We start from the raw sequence: 26,672 nt of genomic DNA, 5'->3' as shown, positions 1-26,672 counted from the left end.
GTTTTGAATGGGTGTGTGAAAAAAGTAATGTGGTTTACAGGTGAAATAACATGATGTCTAGACTTTATTTCAAACTAACTGCATGGGCTAGAAGCGGGAAATGAGGACACCAAGAAAATGAATATTTGGGTGATGGGTATATGACATTTTATTAAAACACTGTCACTTTTTACTCTCTGAAATAAAAAATTAAATATTGAGCCAACAAGGAAGAAAATCTCGGAGACCTCTCATTTTAGAAAAGGAACCTCTGGCTCCTCTTAAAAACTAGCAACATTGAGCTGCACTCCAGCAAGGCAGTAATTAGATAGAGCTGAGAGCCCCTCCACCTTCAGATGGGCAGATGCTGTCCAGCTCAGAGAACTCACATGCCTTTTACACAACCCACTTTACTCACTTAGGTCCCCAGGAGGCATCTCAGTTTGCAATCAGTAGGCACTTGGGAATGATACTATTGTAGGACAGCTCCTAAATGTTCACGATAAACGGTTGGCACCAAAGATCCATCCAGATAAGTGAGCAGAGGAAAAGGAGACAGGGAAAGAGCCTGCAAAGTACTATCAGACTGCAATTAGTTATCTGGGGAGATCTGAACTCAGTCAAGTTTGTTCTTTCTTTTTAATGAGATTCTTGGAGTCAGAAATCCATACTTATTAGGCCAGAGAAACGTGAGTGATGGGAGCTCCTGGCAGGCAGGTTGGGAGGATGACAATCAAGATAAAAGAATCTGATGGCAGAAATAAAAATTTAAGGTAGTGGGCCCTAACTGATTTGGCTCAGTGGATAGTGTGTCAGCCCTCGGACTGAAGGGTCCTGGGTCCTGGTCAAGGGCACATACCTAAGGTTGCAGGTTCCCTCTCTCTTGTCGGGTTACATGTAGGAGGCAACCAATTGATGTGTCTCTCTCACATTGTTGCTTCTCTCTGTCCCTCTCCCTTTCACTGTCTCTAAAAATCAATGGAAAAATATCCTCGGGTGAAGATTAACAACAACAAAAAATCTGAGGTAGTTGAAGATGAACAGTCCTATGGGTCACATGGAGTTATTTTCCTTGTCTTTAAACTCTAAGTATTTTATAGTTTATTTAATTTAGGAGTCAGTGTTTGTCCACAAAGGAAACAGGATCCATTTTATTTGGCAATAGAAATATACAGTACCTAAAATCTGACATAATATTTAAGTATCATGATTACATCTTAATCATGTTTTTAAAACTGTTCAATTAACAGATAGCAACTACTGTTTTTTTTTTTTTACCAATAACTTTAACCAGTTATCTTTACCAATAACTTTTACATAAAAGGGAATTCTCTGGAAATTATGCTATTATTTCCAAGAATGTTGCAATCATGTTTTCACATGATGGTGATGTGTTTTCTCTAAGTAGCATCATGTGATAGGAAGGTTTGTGAAGCACAATTAGTTTCCTAGGCTAAATAAGTCAGCAAACAGTTCAGTTCCTTTTGCATTTATCCTAGCATAGAAAAATACCTTTTTCTAACAATATAATTAGCCTGGTGTTTGGTTTTCCATTTGTTTCAGTTTAAATACTGGCTAAATATTTATGAAACAGGTGCTCCAAGAATTTCAGAAATTTGCTTCCAGCTTCTTCCAGAACATCTGTAACATACTAGGAGCCACAGTTGCTGGTCAATAACATGTATTTCATAACTTTGCACTGAGCTGGTCAACCATATTTTTGGAAATGTTTCATCACATAATTTTTCTGGGAAATGTTATGACATGATATCATCTCTGGGCAACTTCTTTGCCAAGTTGTTTATGCCAACAACTGGAAAACTGCTTCAAATTTCATCATAAAATTGCTATCCATTCCATCACTCAAATTCCTGATAATCCTATCATTGATAAAAATATAAATTCTTGATTCCCACAATTAAATGATTATTTCAATGACAGTATTGACTATAAAACTACCAATTAAAATTAAATATGCTTTTCCTTGTATATGTATAAGTATTTATTTGCATAAGTGAACATGTAAATGTTTATGTATAGAAACTTACATACTTTTGTATAAGTATTATAAAAATAACTAGAGGCCCAGTGCATGATTGAATCATGCATGTGTAGGGTCCCCTACACGCTTTCGCTTTCGATCGCGGGGGAGCTGGGTTCCTGTCTGCTGGTGCACCAGGCCTTTCGGAAGCCTCCGGTGTGGCGGAGGCTTCCGAAAGGCCTGGTGCCAGAGCAGACAGGCACCCAGCTCCCCCGCTTTTGATGGTCCGCAGTGGGACGTGGGCTCGCTGCCCCAGAGGCCCCTTCTGTTCTGCAGCACAGCCATGGCGCAGATGCTGAGCTCGTGCAGATGCTGAGCTATGCGAGCTCGCTGTCCCGCTGGCCCAATCAGCTACCCCGGCCACCCCGAGTCCCGCCCCCTGCGCCTCCCACTGGCCCAATCGTGGGCGTAGCAGAGTGATGGCAATTTACATATTACCATTTTATTAGGTAGGATATTTATTTACGTATATATAGATGTATATACGCATTGGATTTTTCTCATTCCTCCTTCTACACACACACACACACACACACACACACACACACACCCTCTCATGCACTCACACATGAGATTTTTGTTATTGGTGGTTTTATACAATACATGATACAATGCCCTATATGAAAGCACTGAATAAATACACTTTGATAATTACAAATTGATTACTTTTCACATTCAACAATATTAAACCAAAAAGATCAATCTATATAAGAACTGGGTAACAAATATAAAAGTAATGACTTTAATAAAAATCTAACCCAAGATTCAATATCTAAAATTTTGAAAATCAACGTAAGAGAGGAGTGTTAATTTGCTCAATCACCAGGGGGAAAGAAAGAATAACGGTTGAATAGGTATGTAAGCAATGACACACAAAACTGCATAGCAAAAAGTGAGAGAGAAAAAAATCTTTAAAACCTGAAATGTCTCAGGATATAATTTTCCATGTGGAATTTGGCCTAAATGGCATGGCAAGTGCCAATCTAAATAGCCATAGCCACATGACTTACAGCATTGTCTCAAGGATGTCACTGGTCTCTTAAAAATGATTTGCAGTAACAGTGAGATGGCAAGAAGTGAAGAGCTGTTTTTGCCTAGAAACGCACCAGGCAGTTCAGTGACAGGAGGCCATGACTGAGAGACTGCTGCTTCACAAGTTCACATAAGTGACTGGTAAACTCAGACAATACTAACATGAGAGAGGAAAAACTGAAAATGAGGAAAAGCAATATATAAAGATATTGAGGAATCAGTGTGAAGAGGATGAAATCAGAATAGCCAAACTGAAAGCAACAAGGATAGTGGCCCTAGGCCTGGCTGGCATGGCTCAGTGGTTGAGCACTGACCTATGAACCAGGAGGTCATGGTTATATTCCAGGTCAGGGCACATGCCTGGGTTGCGGGCTCGATTCCCAGTAGGGGGTGTGCAGGAGGCAGCTGCTCAATGATTCTCTCTCATCACTGATGTTTCTATCTCCCCTTCTCTCCCTCCCATTCTGAAATCAATAAAAATATATATTTAAAAAAAAAGAAAGAAAAGACGCCCTAGGTGAGACTTCAGTAGATGATTTGAGAAAGAAACCTTTCACTCTACAGAAGACTGACTTGAATAAAGACTTCTGCATGCCTTAAACAAAACATGCAATATTAAAAACTGGAAGGAAAATGTAGGAGGTTTGGCACTGCTAAAATAAATGTGTCCATTTTCATCATTGGCTTCACAGATGTCCACCAGGGCAACACTTTCTAAATTGGTAATGTATATTGTCCATCCAATGTGGTTCAGTAGTTGAGCACTGACACATGAACCAGAAGGTCAGTTTGATTCCCAGTCAGGGCATATGCCCAGGTTGCAAGCTCGATCCCCAGTAAGGGGCATGCAGGAGGCAGCCAATCAATGATTTTCATCATTGATATTTCTATCCTTCTCTCCCTCTCCCTGAAATTAATAAAAACATATTTAAAAAATAAATTAGTAATATATAAACAAAAATGACAATGAATATAATTGGTCATTTTGCAGCTTTACAGTAATAGAATTCTTTTGTAGACTGTTATGGATATTTAGTGAGGAATTTATTTCCACACAGACTTTTGAAGCCTTATATGTGACTATTAAATTTAAAACTACATTTGAAGCTACTGTCTTGATCCAAGGTTACATCTCTGGAATTAAAACTTTGAGAATGTTAATTGAACTACACCATAGAAAAAAAGAGTTTGCTTCTTTTTGCCAGTGCCATTATGGTATATCTTTTTACCCCAAAAGAATAGTGAGTTATATGTGGTCAAACGATACACAGGTTCAAAGAACCTGCATCATGAGGTCCCTTTTCTTTTCAGTATGGGAAACCTGCAATAACCTTGGAAAAACACAACAAACAAAAACCACATTTATACACCTTATAGGTTTATGATAGATTTTCATACATTTCATTTGCTTTCATACTATATTTCTGAGGCTGGTATCATTATTATCTTCATTTTATGAATGAGAATAAGGCCACAGATGTGTAAATGGGTTGCTAAGCACGCACCTTTACTAAGTGACCAAGCCATTAACTCCAAATTCCAAGCTCTTTCCATTCTATGTCCTGCTGCCTTGCCAAAGCAATTCAAGGCAGAGGAAGCTAAATGTAAGTATGAGTTATAAGTGTTAAGACTCTTCTCTCGTTTGAAAAATGAAAGACTATTTAAGTAAGGAGAATGAATGAGCTAGATGGACTACAGACTAGGTAAGGAAAGAACAAATCTGGGCTGTAGACATTTTTCTTAGAAGATAATTTTTTTAAATATGAAAAGAGATCACGAATTTTCTCTCTGGCACACAGAGAGCTAAAACAAATAATAGGGGGTGGTGCCTCAGACTGCATGTGTGGTAGCAGGTGTGTGTCATATATGTCACAGTGTGGGGGGTCCAGATGTGATAGGAGAGAATCCGGGTCCAAGGCCTCTAGATGGTAACCACCTCATGCTTCTATTCTGTTTGGTAAATCCATTAAGTATTCCTTTTATCTGCCCAGAAGTTTAAGGTATTCAAAATATATGGCAGTAAAAACAAAAAAATAAAAAAAATAATTGATGAGCAATTATTCAAGATTTAAGCCTTAGTAAAAGTGATTAAAAAGAAATGAAGGGGAACAACAGACAGGATGGTAAATACAGAACCAACTCTTTATGACATTTAAATTTGTTTAAAAAGATACTATCAGCTCATGAATGAGCAGGAAATTAATAAAGTAAACCTTTAGTAAAGCAATAACAATAAACTGTTAAAAGATGGAGAAAAAAGGAAACATATGTTAACAATGACTAATGAAGAACATTTACATGGCTCCCTATACGGTGTTTCATTTTCTGGTTCATTGTTAAATCGACCATTTGACAGAATGATTAAACTATTTCTATTATCATCCCAGCTTCACAAATTACACAGATCTTTTTGTTTGTACAGACTATGTGAAAAGTTCAATGTGTTTGGGCTAAAGCTAATTGACTCAAAACCCAAAAAGTTTTGATTTAAACAGGAAGAGATGGTTGCAAAAGAGTTCATCTAAACACTACAACAGCTAAGCAGATGTACACTTTATGACTGAATATAAAACACCTTGCTCTTTTATGTATTAATTTAAACTTAGTTTTAAACACTTGTGGAGCTAATACGATATTATAACCTGAGCTCAGCCCTACTATTGTACCTTTCTGAGAAAATTGTGACAGGGATTCTGTGGTTGACCAAAGTTAAAACAGTCAATTCATGGCAGAACCACACTAGAACTCAAGCGTCCTGATAATTAATATGTTCTTCCTGTTAGGCTACCCTGCCTCCACCTCACCACAAAGAAACATGTGGTATGAATTAACCTTTGGAAAGTATAATAAAGGATGTGTGTTTAATGCTTGCAATTTTATTACACAACCATTATATACATGTATATAATTAAAGAAAAGAGAGAAAATGTTGTGTATCCTAATAGATAAAATTACCATTTCTGGAGATAACTTTTTTAAATACGAAAAGAGATCATGAATTTTCTCTCTGGCAGGTAGGGAGCTAGACCAAATAGTAATTATTTAATTAACTTAAGCAAAATAAAATTCTGAATTGAAATTAAATTTTTTAATGTTTTGAATCACATTCTGAAATCTGCTTATTTGCAAATGGATGTATGGATGTATCTTTAAATAATCAAGTGAGCTCTGTAAAAATCCAGATTATATTTCCACTTCACAGGCCTAAGATTAGCCAGCCCTTCCTCCAGAGTAGTCACAGTAGAGATTCTAGAAAAATCACAGTAAGAGTTCAAGATTATATATTCAGGTTCACTGTTTTGCTGATTCGGGTTAATTTTTACTTGTCTTATTTCAAAAACAAAGGTCTAAAGGTGTTCTTGAAATCTGGTATTTGGTCATATGGGTTAAACATATGGTTATATTTATGGTCTATAATGGTAAAATATTCATTTGTTTGCTAGAAAGAAAATATTATAAATTAAACCAACAGTACAATGAATTTTAGAAGACTATATCAAATAAAAATTACCTTTAAAAAAATAATTTTGAAAACTGTGTTGAATCTATCACCTACTTTTTTGTTGCCAAAAGCACTTCTGTGTAATCCCAACCATGATGCTCGAGGGCAGAACAGAAGGGCACTCAAGAATGAATGGATGACACTGAGCCAAGGTGTTGCAACTTAGAGTTAGGTGAGGTCCATTAACCTCAGACTTTTAAAGGGGCACATGATTGATTTTAGCAATCTGAATTCTCCAACACTGTTCAGTTCTCAGATCCTAACTCACCTCACATGATAATCAGTTGCTGGTCTAAGATCTTTCAGGTTACATTCTAATTCTTCTCCACTGTAAAGAAAAATCATTCATTAATCAAGGATATTAGTTTCAAAAGTAAAACAGGTTTTGGATTTGAGTCTCACTGTCATGTACAAACAATGATTCAGGAACTATTATGTCTGATCTACCTTAAACCAGAAATAAACTTTCCCACTTGATATTATTATCTTTCTGAACTAGAAAATTAGATTCCTTTTAATTATGCCATCCAAAATATGGAAAATGGCTAGTTAAACTTACTATTAAAGGTCCACTTATCACTTCTTCAAAGTAAATAGATAAAAATAAATAAATAAATGAATAAATAAGAAAGCAAGCAAATTAAGATGACAAGATGAATATAAATAACGGTGCCAGCTGTCAACTGAAGGCAGCTCCCAGACTCACCTTGGCAGGAACCCCAACTACCTCAGCTTCTCAACTATCCTGATGAAATCTCAATCTGTTTCCCTTACATATAAATACCAATAAGTAGCTCTTATATAAAACAAAACCATTTATATAGTGTCCCCAAAAATGTATGCACACTTTGAATGATTATAAAGTCAGTGTTTAATAACATACAATTCACTTTCAAATTTTAAATGAGTAATTTTTTTGTTAATGCCCGTTTTCAAACTGATGACCATTCTGGTCCAGGCACTGCTGATAACTCGAAGCAATAGAAATCACAAGCATCAAGAATCATTTCGTTTGGTATTTGTGAGCCCTCAATTCATCAACTGTTGCCAGTTTGTACCATAAACTTTATCTTTTATGTATCCCCATAAAAAAGTCTAGTGGATAAATTTTCTTTGTTCAAAGCTTAGTCTGGCTTCACTCATTATTTCAAATCAATTAAACCTGAAACGGAATGAAAATTAAGTGAGTTATTAGCTGTTAAAGTGTGTGTCCTCTCAAAAATATATACACACTTTGAATAATTATAAAGGCAGTATTTGTAATTCAACTGCATTTTCAAACTTCCCATAGTATTTTTAGAATGAATTTCCTTTGTTAAAAGTTTAGACTGGCTGAAAAGAAAGAAAAATCAATTGAGCTATTAGCAGTAAGAGTGTATACGCATTTTAGGGACACCCTGTATTATCAGAAGTTGCAACGGACACTCAACTTAATCATGAGGCAACAACATAAAATAAAGGAGAGTTCATTAACATTTTTTAAAGGTGAGGGGGATGTGGAAGGGCATGACTGTATTCTTGAAGAAAGTCTGCCATAAAACCAAGAAATACCGTGTAAGTGTTCCAAATTAAAGAAGGCTATTGACACACAACAACTAAACGCAGTATCAGACCCTAGACAGGATCCTATCCTCCAGGGGAAGGAAATGCAGTTACAGTCCTTACTTAAATCAACTGACAAAACTAGAAATGGATGACGAATGGATTAGAGTATTGTATAAGGGTAAATTTATGACGTTGATAACTGCACTGTGGCTACTTAATAGCAGGTGAATCTGGGTAAAGGATGCACACATATTTCTTGATCTCTTTATTTTTGCTGAGTTTTATAAGTTTAAAATTATTTCAAATAAATATCATTTTTTAACGCTATAAACTGGAGGCCAATCTCCACACTTTGCCTGAAGCACTATTGTTTGAAATGCACAGTATTTTTAAAGATTTTTTTTTAATGTGCTGAATTAGTTTAACATTAGGAAAGTTTACATAACAATTTAGATTTTCAGCATTTCTTGAAAAAATAAAACAACAACAACAAAACACCCAAAGAATCAGCAAATCTAGGCCTGCAGTCCCTTCTAGCAACAACCTATTTCAGATGGAGACAGGAACTCTCCAGTTCACCTCATTCCCAACCTCTGCTTTTCTCACTTATGTTACCTGCCTAGCCCTTCTGGGCACTTGAGATTCTAGCTCCTGCCAGCAATGGTTATCTGGCATTGATGAATCGATCTACTCGGTTCTTGGTGGGGCTGGGGGAAATGGTGCTCTGTATTTCTTTAAGGTCTCTACCGATTCTGACTTTTCAAAACAGAACCAAATGGTTGTGAGCCAGAGAAAAGAGGTACGATTTAATTTTCAGTACTGCGGGGGAATCACTCAGTTTTCTCCACAGAGCAACGTTACTGTCTGACATATTGCTGCAGTATGGAGGCTGGATTGGAGGAGAGCAAGAGTGGATGTTGGAGACCCTGAGGACATTCCTGTAGGCATCCCAGGAAGAGACAACAGAAGGACTCTGGGCAGCCAGAGGAGTGAGTGGCTATAGCCCTCCTTCCCTATTTCCTCCCCTTTTCTTGGTCCAGAAGAAGAAATGCCTCTGGAGCAAGTTAAGAATGAGGAACAGGATGGACAGACACAAAGTCTGCACACTGATGCAGCAACGGAACGAGAGAGACCCCAGCAAGTGGGGTTTGCGTGTCCATGTTACCCTGGCCTCTAGTCGTTCCAGGGGCCACGCACAGGGGGCGCTCGCACAAGTAGTCAGAGCAAAATGGACTCTGATTTCCTGCTCTGCAAATGGACCAGTCCCCGCAATTATAAAGAAGAAAAGACTTGACCCTAAAAAACGTTTTTATCGCACTTAGAACATGGCTATTAACCATCTGAATGGTTAATACCTGGGAGACAATAAAGCAGAAGGAGATAATCCCTTATTCTGTGTGCTAAATGTTTAAGAATTTAAGAAAGCCTTGGCATGAAATACTTTAAAGCAATTTTTTCTACAGGCTGGAAAACTATTGAGAAGGATAAGAATTACGGCGAAATTCTTATTTCATATAACCATGAAACCATATTGTAGAATTAAAAAAAAAGACTACTGAAAGGTCCGAGTGCATAAAGTATGTAAAAACTAAATGTCATGCTCATGCTTTTCTAACAGACATTAATGGAAAATTTTCATTAATTCTATTCTGACAAGCTAACAAAATGAAACGATATATTTCACCAACACCAAATAGCGATAGAATAGTAATTTCTGATTAATTACTGTAGACAAAATTAACTCTTGACATTAATTATCACTAGTTCTCAAAATGAACAATTTAAAGGAGAGTTTGCAAAACCTTTAAAGTTTCTTTTGTTTTCAATTTTCCTTAATGAACCCAGTTTCACTATTTAGCAGCAGAGATACATGAAAATGTACACTACCTGTAAATTATCTTGTATTTCCCATCTCGTCCTTTGTCTGATAAGGCAACCTCATAACTGTAGGGGAAGGAGAGGGCACCGTGGGGTCCACATGAAAGTCCAACAGGGGGAGCCCAGGACAACACAACCGCTCTTGCCTGAATATTAGAAACCTGAGAAGAAAAACATGGACAAAAGTATTCAAATCCATTTCACATAAACCAAACACTTCTTCCAGTAACATTTTTGTGATTATTAGTAGTGGCATCAAACTTGCTCAGATTTAATTGAAGGTAAACAATTTTGTTTTATTGACAGCAAACAAAAGCTTCCTATATGGCACTCTCTTGTCAAGACCTAATGGCCAAAATAGAGCTCCTACAACATCCTTCCTCATAACGCAAACTTTCATCCAAGTCCTATGTAATTCATACCCAGTCCTCCAGAAAGTAAAAGGCTTGGTAATTTTTTAAAGGTAAAAAGCTAAATGTAATATTTCAACGATCAGGAAGCCCATCTCATTATGTGGAAAAGCTAAGACAGTAAGTCCTCACTTAACATTGTCAATTGGTTCTGCAGCTTGAAGTGAAACGATGTATAATAAAACCAAACTTACCATAGGCTAATTGATATAAACAAAAATTAAGTTTCTATGTCATCTCAGCAACATTACATAGGAACGATGCGAGGCTATTTGAGGACCCCCTGTGCCTTACAAATCATGTTCCTTTTAAGTGCTGCAGGCTCCCCGGATAACCAAGGGATAGGAAAGTGGAACCAAGGTCCAGGACGTTGAGGTAGAAACCTGTGTGGAGGTGAACAGTTCACCTCTCCAAGTTCTGCTTTTATCCTTCCGGTTTAACCTCTGCTTAAAACTTCATTTAAACACAACAGTCTGAGACTCTAAAAACCTCCACTTCCTCCCTTCACTTAGGACTTCTCTGCAGCATGTTCTAGACTCCCCGGCAGTGTCTTCAGCAGAACTGAGCCCTAGCTGCCCACCGGTGGAGCCCGGTCACTTACCGACCCTGAGCTGGCTTCCTGCCCTTCCATCTCAAGTCCTCGCTCGGATGGTGCTTCCTGGTGCACCTCCCCACACACGCTACTTGCTCTTGAGTCTTTGTTTCAGAGTATGTTTCTGGAGAAACCCAACCTAATGCATGGTCTAATTCTATAAAATAACTCTATGAACAAAACTTTAATGTTCTAATTTTAGAAAGGATATTTTGTTGCTCTCTGGATAACATATTATAAACCAACTATGAGTTCATACAGATGCTAAAGCTTCATGTTCATATTTTATAGCTGTAGAGTATTAGGCTGTAGATGGATGAAAACTATAAAGTCTCCCTCTTTTTGTCTTCCATTTCTGTCACTATCTGATCTGTATAGAGTATTAAAATTAACATAAAATTATTTAAAAGCATGAATAGTAAATATGGAAATAAACATTGAGTCTCTATTTTCATCTGTCACTCCTTTCATTTTTAGCAGAGATTTTTCCATATTATTCCTGATCTGTACAGATATAGCATCATAATATATTTAACCAATGGTTTAATTAAACCTCTACTCACCCTTCAAGAGCCCAGCCAGGCCTCGCTATCCCTAAGTAGCCTTTCCAAAAGTATTTAACCCATCATTGTTCCTCTTTTCTACAGAACCTTTTTGATATCTCTACTATTGCTGATCATGTTGATGGCATTTGTCTCCTTTCCCCACTGGACTGTGGGACATCCTAAAGACAGGGCCTGGTCATATTCAACCGTGAGCAGTGGTGCTTAGAAAATGTTTGTTGAAAAATAAAAATCAAAGAGAATAAGATAGTCTGAGTTTCTGACAGGGGATTGTAGACTAGCATTACACACCTCTTTAAAAAATCTGAGACACTGTTACAGAATGAAACTGGAGTCTCCAGATTAGCAATCTCTGTCCCCCCCATACCCCTTCTATACCATGCAGTGGTGACACCCCTTCAGAATGCCGTCCCCTTGCAAAACCCCATGACTTACTAGGAGCTTTTGACTTCCTTGCTTTCTTGGCTTTAGCGAACTTCTTTTAGATCTAGTACAGATATGCTGCCTTTGCTTATTCTTTAAACCCTACCTCACCCTGTGAGGGGCTGTGGGCATAGAGGGGATTAAGATTATGACCTCTACCTCTAGGAGCACCGATCTGGTGGAGAGAAACAAGTGCGTGAGGGAACACGGAGCAGATACACAGAGCACACAGAGACCTACACGCTTGAGACAGATTCAGGAAAGGTTTCTGCACTGTCCTGCCTGGCCCTCTGCTCAGAACCAACCACTGTTTCCTTTGAGCTCTGGCTACATTTTGCTGGTACCTGTATTGGGCACTTTTGCACTATATTTGTGCTTTGCTTGGTTATTTGTGTGTTGTTCCCCTGACTACACTTTAAGGCAGCATTTCTACCACTTGTACCAGAGTATTTTCTGAATTCCTTCACACACCATCAATGAGTAATCTTGAGGCACTAAGTATTACATTTGATTTTTAACTTAAAAAGATATTTTGCTATGAAAAGTTCAATTTATGATTTAAAGGTGGCTGCTTAGGTACTGGAAAACTTTCAATTGTGCTGCTCTGCACAATTACAGGAGCACAGCGAGTAGTAACACTGATTCCATGAATGGTGGTGTGAAGAAACATGTCACAGCTCAGTCAAAAGCAAGCACTTCAGATGCTGAACAAGTACCCATCATTTCACAGCCCTTTGGCCTACCTTTTCCATCAGCTCTTAAGAATGTTTTTTTTCCCCCCTTTCTGACTCGGTTAAATTACTTAACCAAACAGTGATGTACAACACTTGAAGCATCAACTAATACTATTCACCTTTTCCCTGGATTCCGAGTGAGCCTTAAAGAGGAAACTGTCACCTGAACACAGACCCCTGTGCAAATGCAGTCTTCCCCTAGGACAGCCTATCAGAAATGCCCTTTGAGAACTCAGCATCATTTTCAAAGGCCAGTGGCTTCTGGAATTTTTTCCTCGAGCTAAGCAGCCAGCCTGCCACCTCGATTACTTCCATGGTTATGGGGCCAAACCCCTCCTGTGCGCCCTTGCTGCCTCCCTTTCACCGACTCCCGAGCCTCAGGTTTCCTTTCTTCAGGCCGTGGAAGCTGAGAGAAAGAGGGCTTTGTCTCTACTAGAACTAGGAACTGCCTTCTAATTCAAGGCTGATGCCAGGAAATTACATGGTGCCTTTCAGGAGAATATCATGTAAAAGGGAATCCTCCGCATTAGATCTGCATTTCCTCCAAGTGTGCAGGGAGGTGGTAACCTTAATGAGATTCAGCACTCGAGGAACTCCAGCTGGGCCACGCCTCTGTCTGAGCAGCAGCACGCTCACAAACTCCTCTCCTGGTGGTGAAACTTTCTCAGAGCAGTGACCACTGGGCTGAACTGGGGCACGACTAATCTGATCATCACAATGATTGTCATGGCTGTTATCCAAAAAGAGAAGATCAGAAGCCACAAAACTAAATGACCTTCCGATGTTTAATTATTCCACCACAAACAGAAGTCACTCTCTGTAATGGTGATTAAAGTGGTGATTTCTAATTATAAAATTATTGGACAAGACCCAATGTGACATTTGTCTCGGCCCTAGTGATAGAAAAGGATCTGTTGTGTGGGTTGCTAGTGTAAGTCTGCATAGAAGTTATTTAAATTAAACTGCTTTAAAGTATCTTGAAGGACTCATAGAACCACCATCCACTTCTAAATGACTACAAGTCATTCTTAGAAATCATTCTTATCTGGGCATTTATTATTGAGAACAGTTGTTCGTTAAAAGCATCTGTATGCACACATTCCAAAATGACAGGACTGAATCCTTAACTCTCTCCTTGTCCCCTTCTCTCCTGATCATCTCAGGCCATCTGATATGTAAATAATATTATTTGGATCAAAAACACCATTTACTCTCATAAAGTTAATAAACTGTCACTGTTAGGTTTAAAAACATTTCTATGTAAGTTAGTAACTTCTAAATTTGGTCTGGCCTTTGGATTTAACTATGTGGGTGGCCTGCTGATCCAATCAGGAAGTATGCTAAGGAAATATTACCATAAAAATATTGGCTTCACTTCTAAAGTACCATCATGACAAATAATAACACAAAGGAAAATTAAAAGGAAAAGGTCAAAGAGATCATTATTCAAAGGGAAAAAGGATACTCAAATCTAGGGGTTTCACAGTCATCTGTTTCTATAATTCCTTAAGTGCTAAGAACCTCAACTCTGTTTCTCTCTCAAGGAATAGCTTCTTGCAGGGACAGTTGTTCCTCTAGGTCAGTTTCCTCATTCTGCAGCCAACAAGGCAATTGTTTCTATAAGCTAAACATCAGCAGATGGAAACAATGCAGAAACCACAATTTCAGGTTACAATGATTTACATCCCGAAAATAAAGAGCCCAGCAGTATGTGGAAGACTTCATTGAGCACCACCATTGGAATGGATTAAACCATGCTAGGTTGGAGGTGGCTAGTACTAATGGAGGTTAATTCCTATACCACTTTGGATAATGTCAAGCTTATTTCTCTGGAATAGCAGTGGCTGTGAGTACAGTCCCCAAGGCTTGTTAGAGTCTCAGGACAAATACCTGGTGTATTTGTACCCTGTTTTACTCAATTACTAAATATTTAATTTTACTCAATTAAACAATATCTGGGTTTCTGAAAAGTAAATGACTTGCTTAATTCAGGATGCCCAAAATTCTAGAAAGATGACTGAAATCTACAAGTCCTCAATAGTGTTTCTAAGCATTAAACAAATCATCTGCAAAATCTCAAAGAAAAATATATACCTTTTATTTAGAGGTGTTGCCAAATGTGGCTGAAAAAAAGTTAAGAACAAAAATCCTTCATGCGACTGTGTGCCGAACTTTTTGCAGCTCTGCTTCTTCCCCTGCAAGGTGGTCAGACACCCTCCTTCATATTCCAGAGTGTAGCAGGGAGCTTCGCTTTTGCCTAATGATATGCTCTAAAGTGCAGAGAAATACCCCATACTCCATCCCAAGTACTCTGTAGATAGTACATAATTCACTTCTCAATCCTATGTGGTATTTATTATCCTACCTTTCAAAGACGAGTAAACCTAGGCTCAAGGAGGCTAACTTACGCAAGGTCGCAGAGATAGTTAATGGCCATGCTGGACCCCAACCCACAGAACCAGATTGCAAGGCACCGGCCCGTCCCCTCCAGGCTGCGGCCTCTTGCTTTGGCACTGGGCTGTCCCCACATTCCAGCATGCTGGCTGAGCCTCCTCTGATGCTGGCCAGTCTTCAGGCATTTTTCTCACCTGCCAGAACCCAGCTGCAGCCACTGCCATCTGCCATACATTTACTTAGTAAATATTTGTTAAGGGTTTACGATGTGCCAAGAACAGTGCTAGGTGTGAGGGACACAAAGATAAATAAGATACAATTATGAATAAAAACTTCAGACAGAAAGGTGAAGAGAGGGAAGAAGAGAAAAGAAGGGAGAAAAATTGTGTAAACAACTAACTGGGCTGGGAAGGAGGAATGGACTGGCTCCAGAATGGCTTTATTTGGCAACACCTCTAAATAAGAGGTATATTTTTTTCAGCCACATTTGGCAACACCTCTAAATAAAAGGTATATGGGTAGGCAGAATGATCCCCTCCTCTAACCAAAGATGCACACATCGTAATCCCTAGAACCTGTGAACATATTACCCTGCAAGGTAAATGGGAGTTTGCATAAAATTAAGTATCCGTGAAGCAGAGACCAACCTGGATTATCTTGGTGGGCCCAACTTTATAAGTGAAATAGGGAGACAGGAGAGTCAGAGTCACAAAAGGAGACATGAGGATGGAAGAGCCAAAGAATGCAGGCAGCTTCTAGGAGAAGCTGGAAAAGGCAAGGAGTCAGTTTGACCCGGAGCCTCCGGGAAGAAATGATTTTAGCCTAGTAAGACCCTCTGACCTCTAGATGACAATCCTGCCATATTTGCCTAACATCATAACTATATACAAAGAAGCCTGTCTGCCTACTTTGGTCTAAAAACTACATAGAATAAGTGCTTAATAAATGTTGAGTCAAGGAAAACACCAATGCATTTCAATATTGCTTTTACCTTGCTAGACACATGGTCCTCAGAAACATGGACTCTGTCCCTTCTGCAGTAAAGAAAGGACTAAGAAAAACACCATGTGTGTATGTGTATGTGTGTGTGTGCGCGCACATGACAGAGACAGGGCTATGATGTTTGTGACTATATCTGGGACAGTCAACTAACCTATTGCTGCTCTGCCTTCTCTCTGATTATGACTTCTGTTTTCCTCATGGCGTTTTCTTCTTTCTGCCATCCTATAAATGTAAGCTTTTCCTACGATTCTGCCCTCAAGCCTTTTCGAATCTCTCTGTACTCCTGCCCCCATCCACGCCCAAAGCTCTCGTCCATTCCTACGACTTGATCATTCTCCATCGGTATCTTGCTCCCCTCTCCCCACAGCATGGACCTACCAGATACTTGCAACTGCCCACTGTGTTTATCCTCCTGGATGCCCTGCTAGTAAAACAAACTCCACGTGTCTGAGAATGGCAACGGAGACACAAAGAGGACACAGATTGCTGGGAAAGACACAGACACAGTAAATGGAGTATGATGTATTAAATGCACACCAAGTACAGTGAAGATGGGGCAGAACTGGTGGTACTGAGTCCTGTGCGGAGTGTCCCACTGCTGGGTGGGACAGCAATCAAGGCATCTAAGCCAGAAAGCTCAGTTATCATAAAACCAGATTTCTAATAGGTTTTACCACCTTCTTGATTTCTCCTTAGGACGGCTCTAGAGTCCACCTCTCCTTGCCATGGCTGATGCCTCACCCTAATTCTGACTCTCACAACTTCTCACCACCACTAGGTGACAGATTCCTGACAGGGCTCTCTGGGTCCATCCTCCTCTCCTCCAAAGCTAACTGTTTGATCATCCTGAGTACAGCCCTGATTATATACTTCTTTGCTCAAAAACTCTAAATGGCTACCTGCTCCTTGCCAGATTAAGTACAGACTCCCCAACCCAACATCAACACCCCTTTCCTCTACAAGTACCCTATTGTGACCCTCATCCAACACACCTCATGCTTTTAGGTTTAGTTAAACTCATCTACATAGCTCGAGGCATGTTTGGACTCTTCTGTTAAAAAGCCTTAGTATTTCAAACACATGAAGAATCAAGGTTTTCCCATTCAGCTAGAAAACACACCCAAGAACTTGGCTCTCTAATCTCAGATGAAAGGCTGAATCAACATTTTGAGTTTTTCACTTCCATTTCAAAGCAGCTGGCAAATCAAGCTTAAAACTTCATAATATCACCACTTCCACCAATTTTTTTCTTGGCATTACACTCAATATTTTGGACTTATTTTTCTCAGCTAATATTTAAGTATCTTTTTGAAATTTACCTGGAAAAATACTTAGAATTACTGAGGTTTTCAAAAATTATTACTTCATTTATACAGGTAAAAGGAAATTACTAAAAGAAAACAGTTCTGTAGACCTTAGGGTTGGGGGGGAAGTAGGGTGGAGATGTATCCTTAGAAGTTCTGAAGAATACCTAGTTGCATTCAGAGTACCTAAATACAGGGGACATTTCAGTGGATTACAACTACACAGAAGACCTCTGTTCTATATTTTCATGCTCCATTAATAGCAACACTATTTCATAGTCTATGAATAATCTGCAATGGAAAGGGGCCCTTTTGCTTACCTACTATGTGGTAAAAGAAAAGCACACTTGAAATACTTAAGAAAGTGTCATTTATGCTGAGAAGTCCAGAAAACATACCTGTGGTTTCTCTATTCCTGAAAGAATGTCTTGCACCCTCTTTACTTCCAACTCATACTCTGCATGGAAAAAGAGGGGGAAAGAAAAAGTTAATACCATTAAAAGGCAATAAGGTGGTCAAGTTCCTTCCCCAAGGCCTTTACTAAGGGTTATCATTCAGTCACTTGCCTGCTACCATGAACTTTTGGTTCCATAAACATGATAATGAAAATCAGGAACAGGGATTCTTTAGGGTAGGGAGTTCACTGTGGTTGTGCTAACTAGCTACTATATTGCCTTACACATTCACGAAGTTGACTAGGTTAATACTGAGTTCCACCTAAGAATTCAACAGGCAACAGGGAATAGAAGGGTCCAAGAAGGAGGAGGAGGATACCAGCATAGCTAGAAGCTGAGGGCAAGGAAGAGATGAGTTTGAAGATATGGGTGCCAGTTCATGCAGGGCTGTGAGTTCAGGCTTTTGAGTTCAATTTTTATTCTAAGTTTGATGGCAGCCACTGGAGTGGTTAGGTAGAGGGACTGCCATGATCTTACTTTGAGTGTGAAAAGCTCTGCTTGGCTTCTGCATGGGTAATGGACATGTGAAGGGAAGGTGTAAGCAGCAAGACCAAGCAGAACACTGTCACACTGGTTCAGGTGAAGGATAGAGCTGGCCTGGGCTAGGGATGATAGTAAAAATGATGAGAACAGGACTGGTTTTAGAGGTTTAGGTGCTGAAGGGTTGGATATGATAGGCAAGGGTGGGAGAATGAGAAGAATCAGGGATAAAAAATAATCCCCAGTTTTTGGATTAATCAACTAGAGGGAAGATGGTATCGTTTAATAAGATGAGGAAATGGGCAAGTTTGGAGGAAGGGCAAGAATTGTTTTAGAAATGAAATGGGGAAAGTGCTAGGAGTAGGAAGTAGGAAGATTGTATTAAAAGAAAGGTAAATGATAGAATTTAAACTTAAGAATCTGTTTTGCTAGAGCAGTGGTAGGCAAACTCATTAGTCAACAGAGCCGCAGTTTGCTGACCACTGTGCTAGAGGAACCTTCTGATTTCCAAAATCTGCTTGATGGAATCTAATTTTGAGTTTATAGATTTACTTAACTGTTAAACCTAATTTATAAGCTAAATGCTAGAGATATATAATTACCAAGACATATGTCCTTACCTTTAAGATATTTCAAGTCTAGTGGGGTTGAGGGGTTGGGTGGGAGAATAAAAGCAAATAGGCAATTACAATGCGATAGGTGCTATGGCAATGACAATCCAATAGAGATTCTATAAGCTGCCTAGGGACCAACATCTAGCTGAGCTCTGTGGGCAAGGAGGCATTTGGAGGTGATGGGGGAAGCTGAACTAGGAAGTGAGAAGTCAGTAAGCCCAGCTCTTCACAGGGCTGTTCATCCTCATTGTTCCGGTCTAATCTCAATGCCACCTCTTCAAAGAATCCTACCTCAACTCCCACTGCTTGTCCCAGCCTCACTGCAGTCATTCTCACATCCTGCTTATGCCTTCCTATCAGTTATCAAAACCTGAAAATTAATTCTCTTGTTTATTTGTTCCCTTGTTTATTACTTGTCTTTCCTACCAAAATACAAGCTTCTGGAAGGCAGATACTATACTAGTAAGTCCAGAGTAGACTATTTTTTTTTTTTCCTGAAAATAACCAGATAGAAAATATTTTAACTAAATGTTTATTGAAGTACTAGAGGCCCGTTGCACGAAATTCATGCACGGAGAGGGGGGTGTCCCTCAGCCCAGCCTGTACCCTCTTCAATCTGGGATCCCTCTCACAATCCAGGACTGCTGGCTCCCAACTGCTCGCCTGCCTGCCTTCCTGATTGCCCCTAACCACTTCTGCCTGCCAGCCTGATCACCCCCTAACCACTCTGCTGCCAGCCTGATTGATGCTTAACTGCTCCCCTGCCAGCCTGTTTGCCCCCAACTTCCTTCCTCTGCCGGCCTGGTCACCCCTAACTGCCCTCCCCTGCAGGGTTGATCGCCTCCAACTGCCCTCCCTTGCAGGACTGGGTCCCTCTCAACTGCCCTCCCCTGCTGGCCATCTTGTGGTGGCCATCTTGTGTCCACATGGGGGCATCCATATTGTGTTGGAGTGATGGTCAATCTGCATATTACCCTTTTATTAGATAGGATAGAGGCCTGGTGCAGGGGTGGGGGCCAGCTGGTTTGCCCTGAAGGGTGTCCCGGATCAGGATGGGGGTTCCCTTGGGGCGTGGGGCTGCCTGAGCAAGGGGCCTGTGGTGCTTTGCAGGCCAGCCACGCCCCCTGGCGACCCAAGAGGAGGCCCTGGTATCTGGAATTTATTTACCTTCTACAACTGAAACTTAGTAGCCTGGAGCGGAGCCAAGCCTCCTGCTCGATCCGCGGAGGCCGGGGCCTGGCCAGGGTGTGCAGAAAGCTTTGCTTTCTCCATTGCCAGGGTTGCCCTGCTCTCTCCAGCTCCGTGGCTGCCGCCATTTCTGTTAAGATTTGTTTACCTTCTACAATTGAAACTTTGTAGCTTGAGTGGAGGTTTAGGCCTAGCAAGGGCAGGTGGAAAGCTTGGCTTCCTCCGTTGCCTGGGAAACCTTGCTCTCTGTGGCTGTAGCCATCTTGGTTGGGTTTATTTGCATACTCGCCCTGATTGGCTGGTGGGTGTGACTAGTGGTCGTGGCTTAGGCGTAGCGAAGGTGCGGTCAATTTACATATTACCCTTTTATTAGGTAGGATAGTTGACATATCATATACTAGTTTCAGATGTACAATAGAGTGATTTGACATTGTATACACCTTATGAAGTGATCACCATCATAAGTCTAGTAACCATCTCTGTCACTGTACGAAGTTATGACTACATTCCCTGTACTGTGCATTACATCCCATGGCTTACTTATTTTATAACTCAAAATTTATACATCATAATCCCCTTTATCTTTTTTGCCCAGATAGTAAATATTTTAAACTTTGTGGGCCACCATATAGGCCTGCCAAATTCTTCTTTGTTTCTATGGACATTTAAAATGTAATACCCATCTTGTGAGAAGCTCACAAGATCATGCCACAGGACAGGTTGCAGTTTTCTGACACCTACTGTAGGACATGCTCACCATTTAGCCCACAGCACCAATCACAGTTTCTGCAGGATCAGAGCTCAATAGATACTTGTTGGCTAAATCAGTAAACCAAGTCTATATAAAGGAAATAAGAACTTCTAGATGATACTACCCTAAACTACAAAAAGATCAGTTCTTCATTTTTTCCCATGACATTCTGTTTAGAATATGATTATCTTTATTTTGGTGAGAAAAATAAATGAGCTAGTAGCACTAAGATATTTTTTAAAATTACAAAAGAAAATTCAGATTCAAAAGACCAAATGTCACAAGCTCATTTATAATCCTGTATTTATGTTAAGGTATAGATAATAATGGATCATACCCAAAAGTCAAAGGAGTATATACCATCACATTTTCTGGAAGCTCCTACACCAAGGAAACCATAAATATTATGTATCTTAGAAGTTAATTGTCAGGGGGGAAAAAAAAGCAGAGTTGTAATAAAGAACTGCTTCAGTTGTTAAAAACAAAACTTTCTCAATCACCAGTTATTCTAGAACTTGAAAGACCCATGGCTTCAAACCCACACATAGCTAGATATATACAAACAGCTAGCTGAAGGAGGTCACTGTCTGCTTCTGTGAGACTGACACAGTGAAAGTGTCCTAGAAGAACAAGAAGCCAGACACTAGCCTTGAGTAACAAAGATTAAGCCTAGAATAGAGATGATCACCTATTCAAGAAAGAAGGGAAGAATTAAAGAGCTCTGCAAAAGAAGAATCTTCAGGACCATGCACTAGATATAGGGCATGAAAGACGGAAGAAAAGGAGAGAAATAAAAATCAGAGATCCCTCCCCAGAGACAGCTTTCAAAGATGTCAGAAGAAATAGTTATGCTTTGGACAGAAAAAGAAAAAATGGGACAGAGGTTGGATTAGAAGAGGAAAAAAATCTGTACAACACCGAAAAGAATGGGTTTCAGATAAGAGCCAGGAATACAAGCAAAAGGTCCTGACTGAGATAAAAACAACCCCCAGAATGAGGTCATGACCTTTCTTGTCTTCTTACTATAATAATGAAAGCTGACACTGCTGAGCACCTAGGTACGTGCTTGTCCATGCACCATCATCCTGCTCATTTTTACATCCTTTTTGTAAGACGGATGTTCTCTGCCCCATTTGACAGCAGCAGGCAGGACTGAAGTCTACTCTGCATATCTCCAGCACTGAACACAATAGCCGCAGGTATCTTTGTTGACTGGGGAATGAGGATGAGCAGCTAATGAGGAAACTGAGGCTCAAGAAGCAGATGTGTTTTCCCCAGAACCACAAGCCTAGTACAAGGTCCCAAAGCAAATGAAACCTTTGACTGAATCATGGCAAAGTAGGAGAGTCCTGGGAGTCACGTGGCAGAGAACATGGGTTAAGACCAGTAGAGTGTTTGATGGAGGTGAATGGGAGAAACATAAGTAGCAGCAAAGACCCTCTAAGTCCCACGAGACAGTTGTGTTGTTGGCTGTTTTTAAACTCAGAAAAAGCTGTTAAATTAATAAAGCAAAGGCCTTTGGATCTGGGGAGAAGTTATGTGAAAAAAGGAAGAATAAGAAAATTGGGCCATGAATGAAGAGAAAGAAAGGATTCTGAGAAGATCAAAAGTAAAAAGAGCAGGGTGGGAGAGGAAAGGTAGTGATAGGACAATCACTACCCTATTATCTCAGCAGAAATGCCACATCAAAGCCAGACTGGATTGGTTCCTTAAGGTTCTAATTGGTGAATGTGGAGAGAGAAGAGAAAAATGCATTCCCACCACAATTATTTAATGCTTTTCCATTTCTGCTGCCACAGACTTAAGAGAAAAAAATAAATGCCAGGCACACAATTTGCACAGACAAGAGTGAAAATAAAACCTGTTTAACTGAGCTAAAGCGACAGTTACCACATAGAAAATAAACTCTTGTATGAAAGCTAACACTCTGGTGGAAAATGCCAAAATTCACAACTCTGCTACCTAAATAACTGAGTTAACTCAGACCTCAGCCTAGCTCTCCCTACGCAATATTTAGCTGTGCCTTGGAGTTGTCTTTGAATTATTATCACCCTTTTCATAAAACAATTTCAGAGCCCAACTGTACAGAGCATATTTCAGAGTATGTTTCTGCTTGCTCACATGCTTTCTTTTTCTGTTTCTGTGTCTCTGACACACACACACACACATACACACACACACTCCATACTGCGAGAGAGGAGAAAAATAATAGTTAATCCCCTTAGAAAAAAACAAAACAATAGTTCTGATCATTTGTCTTGTGGATACCTTCTTATCAAGAACTGTTTGTTTTTGTTTTCCTTCCCCTTAAAAAACTTGTGTGGCAAATGAGTAAAAGATTGTCCTAGAAGAGGCAGAAATGCATGGTTCAGGTGCAAGGTTGTAGTGCAAGGTTCTTTCTTCATTATCAGGCTTGCCTTCTTCCCTTTGGTTTGCTACAAATATATTAATCCCAGAGGCAAATCTTACAGGCCAACTTTGTATTTCTTTCTCCTGGCATTCAAGCTGCCACAAGTTCAAACAGATTAAAAACCATTTTCTATCTACGTCAGTTAGGTTTGTGACCCCAGCAGAAGTGGATGGACACGACAACCCACCTTTTACATCGCTCCCTTTTACTATTTGAAAGCCTGTTCCTCACAGTGAAGATGGTGCTAGTCAGTGAAAAAGGGATACAGGGCACTCTCTGAGCTCCGAGCAGAGAAGGCATTTTGTTTGGCAGATATAAACACATGTGGGGGTAGGTAATTTCCTGGAAAGGAGGTAAGATGGAAGTCTCCAGTTCAAACAAGCCCCACTGGGTTGAGAACCACCCTATTAAGAAATACTAAAAAAGGGGTAAGGGGGAATTCAGCTCAGTGACTTAAGTCTTTCTTCCCCTTAAAAACAAATCTCCTTCTAAGAAATAAAACATTTATAGCAAAGGGAAAGTTAAGATAAAAATACACAAGCAAGGAAAATACATTTAAAAGAAAGAAAGAAAAATAAAACCCCACACACAGAGAGAGAATATGTGTCATGTGAAATTTAAACTTTCCACAAATAATGGTTTTTATGTTTGCTCTAAAAAAGAACAGTAAGTTCAGACTGTTTGAATAACTGTAAGACCTAAACTAATTAAAATATCCCTTTTTATATACACAATTTAGTTCTTTGGTTTGTCTCACATTTTTTCCTTCTTAGAAAAGAACTACAGCTAGACACTTAGCTGCTAGCTATAGAATGTATTTAGGGTTGGACTGGCCCCTTCATTCCAGTGGGATGACATCAGCATTACTTCCCTGTATAACATTCTGTCTAGTTCTCATCTACAAGGCTCATTACAGATATGCCCAGAATAACATAATATACTTTCTCAGATTTGCCAAGGAGCTGATTTAGCTAATCTCTTTAACAAATTATGTGTAATAAATTAGGGGTGTGGAAAACATGAAACTTTTTGGTCATGTCCATTTTGGGGATAAGAGGTTTAAAATCAATAGCAAACACTCAATATAAAAACTAAGCAAACAGAAATAACCACTTGTAGAAGAAGAAAAAAAGACTCAATAATAAGCTGAATATCCAGTTAATACCTACAAATGATGATGAGAATAAATAGGGATGAAGGAAGACAGATTAAAAATGTTCATTGAATTGCTTTTCCAATCAGAAAACCAAATAACTATCTTCATTTTTTAATATTACTTATGGTGGGGGGAAAAGAATCCATAAATACATATAAAAGTAGGAATAATTACTAAAAATCCCAGATTTAGTGATTATGATCCACATTTAATGGTGTTAAATACAAATATTAAAAATGTGTAAAATCACAAGGAATAAATTTGTAAAATATAAGGGCATTGCAGTTATTCCCCAAGACACCTAGTCCAGGAATATCTTCAGATGTCAATCATCCTGATGCTAAAAATGCAAAGACGAGCATCTCCAGCCATTTAGCTAGCTAAGTGGTTACTCTATTTGAAATTCTGAAAGATAGCCAAGAGAATACCAGACTCTAAACACTAAAAAGAACGCAGCCGGCAGGTGAACATATGTGGTGGGAAGTTGCCTTCCAGTTTAGAAAAATATTTTCAAGAGTAACTTGGGTTGCAAACAGATTCTGGAACCTTAAAGAAAGGAGAGATGGATTCCTTTTGCAGGTGGAGTGCACGGCTGGACAGGAGGATGGCCAGAGAATGTAAATGGGACAAGGGGGGGCTGATTTCCTCTGAGCTTTTGTTGTTATTTCTGGAACTCAGTAGAAAGAATTCTTTTCTTCTCCGGCCCAAGATTTGGTAACATTCACATTAATCAACCTGTAGGCACAATGGGTCCCTTCACGCAAAAGCTGTCTTACACTTGAGGTATAAATATTTTAATACCTAAGTGCTAGGCCTGTGTCCATAATGAGAAGGGGAAGCACCAGATATGATACCCTTGTTGATTCCCAGGTCAACCAAAAGTTTATCTCTTAGCTGCCTTCTGTGATAGCAACTAAACTGGGTTCTACTTGAAATACTAGGAGATTCTATATTCATTTCTGTCAAATTCTCAAAGAAAAATTCTTGTGTTTACTTCACAAGGCAAAAATCATAGATATGCATGTAACTGGGCAAAAAGCATCTACGATTTTTAAGAACATCCAATTAAACTGGGATGAAAACTGCACAAAAAATGAATAAAGTACCAGATAGATATGTTTGCCTGGCAAGCTCAACTCCAGCACCCATTCTTCCCTTTCCTTCTTCTGCATGTTTGAACCATCTTACTGGCTAGCTGCGCCCTAACCTGTGCCAGATATAGCTCTTTTATTTTGGGGGAAGGCTCAACTCCATGATTATCCAGCAAAAGCTGGTACCCTCCCTGGGTGTGTAACAGGAAGGCAATTGCTTAAATACAGGATAGAATGACTTACAAAGGTAATTAAAGTTTATACACTACTTTCTGCACTGGCATCTATAAACATTTCCGCAAAATGTTTTTTCATTAAAGCTTGGCATGTCACAATGAAAACTTTTCAAGTAGCATATTCAATACTTTTATAAGACTGTCAACTGACAGTCAGAATTCAGAAAGCATAATTTTGTAACACATTAAATCTGAAAGAGAATTTTAATATTTATACCACCTATACAGAAAGTTTTGTTGTTGTTGTTTGTTTGTTTTTTACCCTCACCGGAGGATATTTTCTTCCACTGATTTCTAGATAGAGTGAAAGGGAGGGAGGAGGGGGAGAGAGAGAGATCTAACACTGATAGAATACAACCTAATCCACATTACATATTATAATTTCCTCACTTGTTCTACTGTTTCCTCTAATATTTTTAATGCCCCCTCTCCCCAAATCCAGGGTCCAATTAAGGAACACGTTGCATTACTTGTCTGGTTTCATTAATCTCGTTTAATCTAAAACAGAAATCCCTTGTATTTATTAATTTCCTAAGGCTGATATTTTTGAAGAGTCTAGACCAGTTTCTTATGGCCAATACCACTATCTGGATTGTGTGACTATTTCCTCATAATTAAATTCAGGCTAAAAATTTTTGGCAAAAATTCTTTATAGATGCACTTCCCATCCCATACATGAGGAAGTACACAGTGCCAGTTTGAACCTTCTGGTGATGCTCAGCACTTTGATCTAATCACTTGGCTGCAGTGTTGCATAGCATATCCCTCTTTCACCTGATGATTATAGTAGACACTGATGATCTTTGCCTGAAGATACTGTATTAATAGTTGGTAATGTTGCTAATTTTATCATTCCTCCTATGTTTTTCAGTTTTCTCTCCCACTTTATTAA

General features: G+C 39.3%; 1 protein-coding gene across 1 annotated transcript in view; it reads right to left on the bottom strand.

Annotated features, from left to right (window-relative positions):
• Positions 1–26,672, bottom strand: part of FNDC3B (fibronectin type III domain containing 3B) — a 331,142-nt gene that overhangs the window by 82,119 nt on the left and 222,351 nt on the right. The window contains exons 7-9 of the mRNA XM_054713730.1: positions 17,798–17,856; positions 9,987–10,138; positions 6,823–6,882 (exon numbers count right to left, since the gene is read on the bottom strand). Of these exons, the coding sequence (XP_054569705.1) occupies positions 6,823–6,882; positions 9,987–10,138; positions 17,798–17,856 (271 nt within the window). The remainder of the gene's footprint in view (positions 1–6,822; positions 6,883–9,986; positions 10,139–17,797; positions 17,857–26,672) is intronic.

The sequence above is a fragment of the Eptesicus fuscus genome, chromosome 3 (assembly GCF_027574615.1).
Source record: "Eptesicus fuscus isolate TK198812 chromosome 3, DD_ASM_mEF_20220401, whole genome shotgun sequence".
Taxonomy (NCBI): domain Eukaryota; kingdom Metazoa; phylum Chordata; class Mammalia; order Chiroptera; family Vespertilionidae; genus Eptesicus; species Eptesicus fuscus.
The sequence above is the reverse complement of the archived record's forward strand: the minus strand, read 5'-3'. Positions and strand labels throughout refer to the sequence as shown.